The sequence below is a fragment of the Eurypyga helias genome, unplaced genomic scaffold (assembly GCF_000690775.1).
Source record: "Eurypyga helias isolate BGI_N326 unplaced genomic scaffold, ASM69077v1 Scaffold18255, whole genome shotgun sequence".
NCBI lineage: Eukaryota > Metazoa > Chordata > Aves > Eurypygiformes > Eurypygidae > Eurypyga > Eurypyga helias.
This window is the reverse complement of record NW_010249684.1, coordinates 8,203-18,992: the sequence shown is the minus strand read 5'-3', so window position 1 is coordinate 18,992 and position 10,790 is coordinate 8,203. Positions and strand designations below refer to the sequence as shown.

The window sequence follows — 10,790 nt, the reverse complement described above, 5'->3', positions numbered from 1 at the left end:
ACGTGGTTTTCTACTGTTTTTTTTTGGGGTGTGCCGGATCAGACCTGTTTGTGGTTGGCAACATCAAAGAGGCTTAATATAGGTGGAAAAAGCTTCTTTCATGAGGACACATGGCACCCCTGTAGCTGACAGGCTACACCTTAACTGACTGTGGAGTCTTTTGTCTGTTTTCTGCCAAGCTCTGGCTAGAATGACTGAAGCTGTTCCTTAGTCTGGCTACATTCCTCAATGGCCTGGCACAAAGTGAGCATTAAAATTGGCCTTGCCTCTCCATGTCCTTCCTTAACCTGGTAGGAAAGAGGATGTAGTAAATAGAGGAACAGTCCCACAATTTACTGTGTTTTGGTTTTGGTATTCAGCATTCTGATTCACTTTGTTCTTTTGTGAACAGGTCGGTTGTGTCTGTGTGGTCCTGGAATTCAACTGACTTATTTGAGTATACTCTGTTTGAAAAACTAATTCTGTTTTTCCACTGGATGCTATGGTCATTTCACCACTGATCGCTTTTTTGTTTTGGTTTGGTTTTTTTTGTGTTGTTCCTTAGAGAAAGCCAGTAGTGCTGCAAGGAATGGAACTGGGCACTTGCACAACCAAATGGACAGTAGATTACTTGAGCCAAGCTGAAGGATCTAAGGAAGTAAAGGTTCATGTTTCTGCGGTGCCACAAATGGATTTCCTCAGTAAGAACTTTGTGTATAGGTACTTAGTTCCAAGGCCTCTTGTATTTAAAGGCACGTGCTTGTAACTTTCAGACATACAGTGCATCTGTTTGAAGCTGAGGGTGAGACTGTAGAGATACTTTGTGAAAACTTTAAATTACATATCAAAGTGCTGTCCTTGATTTCCCTCTTTCTTTTCATTCTGCAAATATAAACATCCTGAATAAATACTACAGGGTGAAAGGAGGGGCAAATCAAGTGATGGTGTGAAGAGGTGTTATAAAGATACTTTGACAGAGCACTCTGTTAGGAAATTTGAGCCTGGCATTTGGTGGTGTTAATTAAAAAAAAAAAAAACAACCCAACCGCAAACCCCAAGCAAAAAAACCCCTTGATACTAGATGATATGCTGTTTTGTTACTGAATGGTGCTAATTTCTGACTTGCCATGTGCCTGAACCTCTTTGAATGCTGGCATGTGGCAGGCATCCTATTCCACTCTAGTGGGATGTTACTAATTAAACCCAAGCTCTTTTCAAAGTTAGCATCTGCAGTTCAAACTACTGGATACCACATGTTTCACCAGCTCTTTAATCTTGATGTGGGTCACATCAACTTTTGATCTCCTCTGAAGTTCCTCTCATGTAGCTGCCAAAACATTTCTTCAGAATTCATCTAATCTCAGTCATTGTGTTGTTCTTCCAGGGTAAATGCCTTTATTTTAGTTGTCATTTGGTTTCCCTGAGTGAGAACAAGATGTGTTCAGTCTGTTAAAATTCTGAGACAGCAGAAGCATACACTGTAAGTGTAAACAAGCTGCAAGTCTCTATGAGTTGAGCCTGTTCAGGGGAAAACACCTTTTAAATCATGCTATATTCTGCTCACTCCATAATGAACTTCTGAATCTTTGAAATTAGGTCATACTTGGATGGCTTTGCCTTATCTCTGTATTTCCTTTTCCCTGCTGTATTTTGTTTTATCTTATTATTCTGCATACTGAGAGTTCACATACAGTTGATCTGGCGTGCTAGTTTTAGCAGGTTTGTAGGCAGCCATATGGAGGTGCTCTCATGGTGCTTCATTATAGCAGGTGTTAGGGCTTTCACATCCTTCCCTTGAAATTCAGGAAGCTTTGACCCTTTCCACAGCAAGCCCCTCATTCTAATATGAAGGGAGAGTAAGTAGAATTAAAAGAATAGAAACACTGAGGACATAACATGCAGTTCCATGATTTTAAACGGATGCACGTGAGTAGTACTGCAGTCCTGTTGGAAGCTGCACATGCCCTCCCTGTCTTTGTGTTGGTTCTGGAACTCATTCAGCCACGCTGTGATGTGCTGCAAAAATCTCAGTGTTTTTCTGCTGGTTCAGCTATGCTAGCAGGTTCACCGAGAGGTCAGATGAGTGCCAGTGCTAGTGTAAGGCAGGAGATGGGATGGTGAGGGTAGACGGCAAGGGCAGCGCTGTGGCAGCACCAGCATGTGTCAGTTTAAACTGTCACAGAACTGTGCTCACACAGCAGTAAATGGGCATGGTGTAACAGCTCAGCTAAAGTCAGAGGGTTGGGGTTTGTTTGTTTATTTTTCCACTGACTTTGGTGGTAGTTGTATTTGACTATTACAAACAAGCCTAAAATGGTCATAGAAGTGGTTTAAGTTCTCTCAAATGCAGGTCTGTTGTGGTTTAACCCCAGGTGGCAGCTAAGCACCACACAGCTGCTCACTCGCCCCCTCCCTGGTGGGATGGAGGAGAAAACCAGAAGAGTAGAAGTGAGAAAACTCGTGGGTTGAGATAAAGACAGTTTAACAGGTAAAGCAAAGCAAAACAAGGAATTCATGTACCATCTCCCATGGGCAGGTTACCTGTGAAGATGACCACAATCACTCCAAACATCTTCCCCCAGCTTTACCTGCTGAGCATAATGTCATATGGTATGGAATAACCCTTTGGTCAGCTGTCCTGGCTGTGTCTCCTCCCAGCTTGGTGGAGGGAGTAAAGAAGATGGAGCTGGATTCTTCTCATGGTGTTTGTGCTGACAGGACAAGAGGCAATGGGCACAAGTTGAAATACACAAAATCCTGTTAAACTATTTAAAAAAAAACCCAACCCTTTTTTACAGTGAGGGTGGTTAAACAATGGCACAGGTTGCCCGGAGAGGTTATGGAGTCTCCATCCCTGCAAATAAACAAAACCCAACTGGATGCAATCCTGAGCAAGCTGCTGTAGTTGACCCTGCTCTTGGCAAGGGGGCTGGATTGGAAGATTGCCAGAGGTGCCTTCCAGCCTTGGCAATTACATGATTCTGCTTGGATCTACATGAGGACAATTTACTAAGGCAGAGAGGTCTGTAAGTATAGGATTTCTATCTCCACAGAACTCCTCAAACACTCACTGCAAACACTGATTACTCACCAGTTAAAAAAAAAGGCAGCATATCGCATCTTCATTTATATTAGCTATGGGAAGAGAGCTTATGGTTTTAAACCTGGCATTTAGACTGTGTTGTTACATTGATTCATTGTATAAATTTAAATATTTATATTTCAGAACTCTGCCATTTGACGTATTTGTACGAAGAGCAGCTGAAGTCAAACACAAGGAGTACTTCCTTTCTGAGGTAATGTCCTTAGTGACACAGTTACCTGTATTAGTTATTTTGCCAGTGTATGGAGGGGAAAACGATGGTTTGTAATTTAAAGTCTTACTCCAGTAAAGCACTTGATCTTCGATTTCTGTTTTGTGTGGCTTGGAGCCAAGGGAAAAAAATGTGGGGAGAAGATAATTTTTCTCAGAAATTGCTTTCTGTGTGTACAGTGTTGTTAGCTTCTGTTGTCCTGGTTTTGTTAACAAAAACTGCTTACATGAGAAAAAATTCCAGCATAAAATTGAGAAATCAAGCCTTGCTTTAGAGTAATAACTATTTAGGTGTTTTGCAAGAAAACTTCATGAAGATATTTCAGAGCTTGATAACATCTGCTATCCAAATACAAATACAAATTTATTGTAACATAACTTGTGAGTAGCACATGTGTGGCTGTCTTTATGGAACAGTGTTCAAACTAGGGATTTTTCAGAGAACTGTGATTAGGGAGCTAACAGTTTGGAAAGCAGACACGCTTTTCACCTTTTACACTACACAGAATGCTCTAAGTTTTGAAGCCGATTGAAACACCTTCCTGCATCAGTGTTCTGAGGAACTTAAATTCTAATCTGCATTTGCCGTGAATCCCTTCTGTAACAGCAAGGCTGAAGCATGTGACAAGTCTCCCCCTACTTCACTCTTCTACTATTGGCTAATTAACATCTTTTTCCTATTTCTTGGGATGGACAGCAGGGAGCAGTAGAATAAAGACAGTATAACGAAGTAGCTGGATTTGTAAATGTCATTTATTTGTACCATGTTTTAACGAAGGTCTCCATTAGATTAATGAGAAAATTCAGGCTCTTTGTTTAGGTGTGTTTGTAACTTGTATTAAGAAAAAACAAAACACCTCTCTTTTTGTGTTCTTTTCAGGATGAAAAGTACTATTTGCGGTCAGTGGGTGAAGATGCTAGGAAGGTGAGTGACTTGATACTACAGTTCTAATACTGTAAAGTAGCAGTTTAGGAATATTTTTTAAAGCCTATTATCTGCTGGCTGTGTAGTACAGGCAGACAACTTGTTTATGGTCACCTGGCCTGTGAATCTGACTGGATTTAGGTCAGAATATTTGAACTTAAGTGTCTAAAATAGTTGCTGTAAGACAGGAGCTTAGGTGGTCACTGAAGAGTACATTCCTCACCTCCCATTCTTCAGCTTTTGTTGTAAACTGATCTAAAAACTTCTTGCTTCCTCAGTGTGATTCCTAGCAGCCATGGTTCAAAGCAGGTCTCTGGCTGTTCTTATTAACATTGTTGAGCAAGTCAGCACAGAAAGGGTGACCACCAAAAAGCATTGTTGTTTTCAGCTATTTGCCAGTGCTGAAGTTCTAGCCTCATGTTTCCTGTGATGGTAAATGGTAGTGCAGTGCTCCCTTATCTTAGTGTGTGTCTGCGGCTCTCTAAGAGTTAGGTCCTTTTTGTTTCAGGATATTGCAGATATCAGAAAGCAGTTTCCTATTTTGGCAGAAGATGTTCAGATTCCAGAGTATTTTGAGAAGGAACAGTTCTTCTCTAGCGTCTTCCGCATCAGCTCAGCTGGATTACAGTTATGGACACATTATGATGTAGGTAATCGTGCATTTAGCATTCAGTGTTGCAGATGGCATTACGGAGTTGAGATATTAAGGTACAAAGATCTGTTAATGACAAACTACACATATTTTAAAATAGTGAAATGAATCACACTCAGTGGTACAGTGAATTTTAAATAGGTGTATTGTGTAGGCATAATATCTTACTGGTTTTATGTCTAATTCTGTTCTTGTAAGATTAAATTATGTTAGATTCCCCCCCCTTTTTTTTTTTTACTGTTTTGAATTTCAGTTAAAAATGTGAAAGACAGTGACTTTCAACATTTTCATCTTCAAGATTACCTTCATTTTTTTTATTCCAATGGCCAGGTTGTTGGTAACTATATAATGATTTGGGTGGTCTGTTGCGGCAATGAGGTAGATTCAGATAAGATTGTCTGTCTTCTAACACTGTGCAGTATAATTCTGAATAAATTTATTTATAAGAGAAACAGTATTTTGCATTATAATTGGGAAAAATAATCCTTTATTCATAGAAAGCCAGCAAACTGAGATAGAGTTAACGCTGAAAAAGAAAAGGAATCCCAAATACATTTTGTATTATATTTTGCTGGCTTACGTGTCTAAATTATAGTATGTCTTTTTGTTTTGAGAGGAAAGAACTCGATTCCTATTTAAGGAAAACCACAAAGTTTTTAGAAAGCAATATTGTGTTTCAAAATACACTATTTTTCAAGATTGTGCAGCTAAGGGAATAAAGGTTCTCATATTCTTGAGGTTTTTATATTAGCTATATGTGAAAGCTCTTTTAGCTAATTCTTAACATATGAAAGTTTTAATAATTCCCTCTTTTAAGCTGATGACATTTTATTGTGTCTGAAGTCTTGGCTGACATCTCTCTTACTATTTCCTATTTCAGGTAATGGATAACTTCTTAATCCAAGTAAGAGGGAAAAAACAAGTGGTTCTGTATAGTCCTCAAGATGCACCCTATTTATATTTATCAGGTATGCATCTCGCTTTTACCTAGTTCAGAGTTTGGTCGTCCTAGTTGCCTTTCCAGCTCACAAGTGTTGCACTGTAGAAAAAAATCACTAACAGATAGCTTGGTATAAAAGAAGTCACACAGTCCCATAACTGTGGTGCTGTTGGCTTTAGTCACAGCTAGTCATTCTAGTGGGGCAGGTTAGGAAAATTGCAAAGGAGCACAGCAGCTTTGCTGGGTTCTGTTTTCAGCACCTAACTGCGGAGGAGTACAGTGCTCTGTCTGGATTCAAAATGCTATTTTAAATGTCCGGGCAAGTGTCTTCTGTGTTAATGAGGTTGCAGTTAGGAGAAATGCAGACAACAGGAGAACACGTCCCTTCAGTAAATGAGGAGTGCCATCACGTTTGCCTGGCTTTTAGAAGAGTTAGAGAACAATAAACCAGTACTGAAGTTGATTGGAGAACTGCAATTTCCAGCAATGGGGTAATGCTTTGTTACTGTTTGGAAGAGTAAGAATGTTTATTCATTACTTCTGAAAACTTGCCTAGGTACTAAATCAGAGGTGCTGGATGTGGATAACCCAGACTTAGAGAAACACCCCCTTTTTGTGAAAGCCAAGCGCTATCAGTGTTTTCTGGAAGCAGGAGATGTGTTATTTATTCCAGGTTAGTAACAAATAGTTCTTGACCACGTTGTGTTTTAAACAGTTTTGTTTTCAATTTCTCATTTCTAGGGATGGTAAGTGGTTACTAAAGCATGTCTTTTTAAGTAGGAGCATCTGAAGACATTGGCAAACCTTATCTACATCGTCCAACTGTACTAATTAGCCTAATAAAAGTTATATCTACCTACAAATCCCACCTTCTCTCAAGATTACACCATACGCTTCTGAGTTTGTGTCTTAATAGATCAGCACTATAACATCCACCTGTGAAATCTGAGATTACTTCAGTGGCCCAAGTTTTCTAATGACAGTTTGAGTGAAGTACTGTTTCTGTTCTTCTGTAGCTCTGGCACTTATGAACTGTGAGGCACATGATTTGACGCGAGTTATGGATGGTAGGGTTATTGGGCATTATAGAAATTTATAATCACCTTTGGGGAAGGGAAAGACAAGTCCTGATCATTTTTCTGCACAAGCAGAAAATATAAAGCTGCTTCCAGAGCTAACAATTCTGGTGAGAAGGGAAAGGCATTTGAATTATTCTTGTTGAACTATTCCTACTTGTTAATATTTTTTTATTTTAACTCATCATGAGCTTGTGGCAGAGACTTACTCTGTTGCTTATTTTTAAACTTATTTTTAAAATGTACTCCATGAGGCAAAAACGTCTTTACTTCCTTAGCACAGCCACGACGATTCAGTTGAAAAGCCTCGTGACTACTGTGAAAAGATTAGCAACTTGCAGGGGTGACCTGGCTGACCCTGTGGTTTACATTAATGCTTGGACAATCTGTGCAAGGTTAGGGGCTAAATCTGTGAAAATAGAGATCTGCATTCAGATTCAGGAACGAGTGAGGGGAAGAGGAAAGATGTGGTATTTTCATCTTACACATCCTTTCATTTGCTTACATTTGAGTATCCCTTTAGACTTCAGCAGTTGTTACTCTTGTATGAAGTACAAGTGTACTTTTTGTGTGAAGTTACAGATAGACATAAACATCTTGAACAACTTCCTAAATTTGGTACAATGCGCTATATTCAGGGATGGGTATAAAGAAACAAAAAATACAGGAGGTGAGGCTTTTCCTCAACTAGATTTAGTTTGGGTGATTCTGACACTTGTCACGAGTCACATGGAAGTTTCAGATAGTAATTTTCATTTTAGACATTCTTCTTTCTACAGCTTTATGGTTCCACAATGTGATTTCTGAGGAGTTCGGAGTGGCATTGAATGTCTTTTGGAAGCACCTTCCTGCGGAGTCTTATGATAAGAGTGACACTTATGGAAATAAAGATCCCACGGCAGCCTCTAGAGCTCTACAGATCTTGGACAGGGCCTTGAAAACACTTGAAGAACTACCTGAGGAATATAGGGATTTTTATGCTCGGAGAATGGTGTTACGCATCCAAGAAAAAGCCTATAGGAGTGATTATGGCTAAAACAGCACACTGTAACTCAGCAAGCTCCTGTGTAAGTAGAGAATTGTATGTTAGTATGGAAACTGTCCATGTGTACATACCTACATGTTCTGTAAGACTACTAAAATGATGTTGATAAACGTTGTTATAGATAAATGTTTATCTTGTAGATTTGTTTCTTGTTTTTTTCTTCATGTGCAGTGAGTGCCCAGTCAGCTTGATCTGGAGATGGTCTCCCGTCTGCAACAAGGTGTGCATCGTTCGCAGCGCCTGCTCTTTGAATTCTGCTTTTTGGAGTGTTCTCCTTAAAATTTTTCTGAACGAAACTGTTGGTACCGGGGCCAGGCTGACAGCATGCGCGCTTAGAAGTAACTGCACATCCTCCTGAATGCGACCCCCTTTACTAAAGTTTAGGAAAACCATAGTGGTTTCTGAGGAGGTCCAAGGAAGCCATTGGTGGTGGTTCTAAGGGTCGTGGTTTCCTTTTGAGCAATAGCCTGGTAGTAACTGTGGGGAGTTCCTGCTCCCTCTTGTGGTGAATCTGAGAAAGGGCATGGGGAAAAAGCAAAGTCTAATGCAAGGTTGAGCTTAGAATTGTGCAGCAGCTTGACCACAAGGTAAATGACTTACCCTTTTTCTAGCTGAATAAGGTAAAGTGCAGGAAACCTTGCTTGTCACTGCCCCAACACAGTCAGGCAGCATTGCTATTTCTGGAGCTGTGAAACACCTGCAACCAGTGTGCCCACAAACCCATCCAGCTACAGTCCTAGACTCTGAAAGGAAGTTCATAGTTCTGGAGTAGATGTAGAATCTGTTTGGAGTGGTGTTTGAGATGCATTATGTTACCATACGGAAGGGGGTTGCTTCGCATCTTTTGGGATGGAGCCTGTTGCAGAGGCAGTGTAGATAGTTACTTTTCAGCAGACTGCAGTGCTTACGAAAAGCCTTGTGAAATAAAGATAGGCATCTCACAGAAAAGAGAGGTTGCCGTTGTCCCTTTGAAACCCCTACTTGTGCTGTGTGGGGAATGCAGCATTTATCTGACCTAGGTCAGCCTGTTACTTCTAGCAGTGTTTTTTTGGGAACTGTAACTTGTCAAAAGCTCTTAGACTAAATAGATATGTAGTGTTAATAAAGTGCTGGAAAAAGCTTTCTCCAGGAGAGCAGGAGCTTACAACACTGTGCAGATTATTCTTCTAAACCTGTTCTTCTTGGCAGCTCAGCACAGTGAAAATAGTCTGCTGCCATGTGAATGGGCACCCGGCCATCTTAATGAATGGGCATGAATGGAACCAGCCAAGCGATTCTGATGGGGCACCATTGTACATCCTGAGGGTAGAATTTAAATTTGGGATCACAATTAGGTCTCCCAAAATTTTTGTTTGAAAAGGAACAAGGATTGCTTGTGCATACTGAGACAGAATCTCTGCATCTGTTAGGCTGGGGAAGCCTCTCAGCTTTGTTGGACTGGTAATGTCGAGAGCCCCATCTGAACTGCAGAGGTGTACGGAGCGTATTCTTTGTGTGTTAGGCCTAAATGGAGAGGCCCAGAGAGCCTGCAGGGCTAGACAAAGCCATACTCGGGCACTGTGCCTGCACAGCTATCACTTTTAACTCAAACCATCAGCAGTCTCTCAAAATGCTAGTACAGAGGAGGACCGGGCTGATCCTTCATCCTGCCATTTCTTGATTCTCCATGCCTGAAAGAGAGGTGTTAGCTTGGTGTCTCAGCCCCCCTCAACACTCAAATAAGGAAATTTTAATGGAGCAGCAGTCAGTGTATGAGCGATCTATGTGCCTCAGCTTGTGAGAAGTGCCTGCTGCACTCCAGAGGGAGGGTGGGAGCCAGGTGGGGCTCCTGGGGAGAGGAGAAAGTAAAAGGAGGAAAATCCTGTGGGTCAAATGCATTCACTGCTGTGCCACCTAACGGTGGTATTAAGACTTTCAGTAACTCTTTTTGTAGTATGGATGTAAAAAAGAATAAATAAGATCTGTCAGGCCACAAGTATTTAGAATGTAGTTATTTTTCAATCCCCCTTTTTATTTTGTAAGGGAGGCCATGGAACCATTCATTGAACACCCTAGGCCAAATGAAACCCTTGCATCCCTCAGTTGCAGTTTTAGTGCTGAGGTCGCCCAGCAGGAAAGCTGCAATAATTCTCTTGTTTAGGCTAGGGTGCAGTTTGGATTGGAAGGTTTGGATTTGGACTGGAAAGTGCATCTGGCTGGGAAGAGGGTCAAGTGCTATATCAAGTGCAGCTATTTCCTCTTCACACTACCAACTCCAAACTGAAACTTTGATTTTATCTTTGCGTTCAGCAAATGAGGTTATCTGACCCCGATCAGCTGGTGGATAACGCCGCCCTGCTCATGCTCCTCTTCCACTGTTCTTTTGTGAAATCCCTGCAACAAAAGCTGTTTGGGTATTTCCCCTCCCCATGACCCCTTTGGTTTTCACTTCTCTAAGACTATAAGAAAACCCATCGAGATGAAATGTAAGTGCATATTCTGGAAAGATGAACAAAAACTATTCTACGTAGATCAGTGGGAAGACCAGCACAGTAATTGCTATGTAAGTGCCACCCTTTTTCCACTTTGAATCAGTTTCTCAATATCTTATTAAATAACTTCTATAAAACAATTGTTCCAAAATGCTATAAAAGAAATGTATTTTCTTAATTTAAGCATAATGTGACCAGGGTAAAATTCTTGAAGTTACTGTGTTTAAAAAAAAAACCAAAAAAACCAAACAAAAACCCACAACTACTTTGTGCTTCTAACCACTGCGCTCCATGGTGTGACACAGGCAATAAAGTGATGAATGGATGAATGGTGAAAGCGTTAAAGGAGTAACTTCCAGTTACCATAGTGAGAGAATACATGTAGCCAC

General features: G+C 40.6%; 1 protein-coding gene across 1 annotated transcript; it reads left to right on the top strand.

Moving 5' to 3' along the window:
- Nucleotides 1–550: 550 nt before the first annotated feature.
- On the top strand, nucleotides 551–8,056 carry TYW5 (tRNA-yW synthesizing protein 5). Its single transcript, XM_010151459.1, has 7 exons — nucleotides 551–699; nucleotides 3,206–3,275; nucleotides 4,173–4,217; nucleotides 4,726–4,863; nucleotides 5,750–5,837; nucleotides 6,366–6,482; nucleotides 7,665–8,056. Exons 1-7 carry the CDS (start codon nucleotides 569–571, stop codon nucleotides 7,919–7,921), a joined length of 846 nt encoding a protein of 281 aa, XP_010149761.1. The 5' UTR covers nucleotides 551–568; the 3' UTR covers nucleotides 7,922–8,056.
- The last annotated feature ends 2,734 nt before the right edge of the window (nucleotides 8,057–10,790 follow it).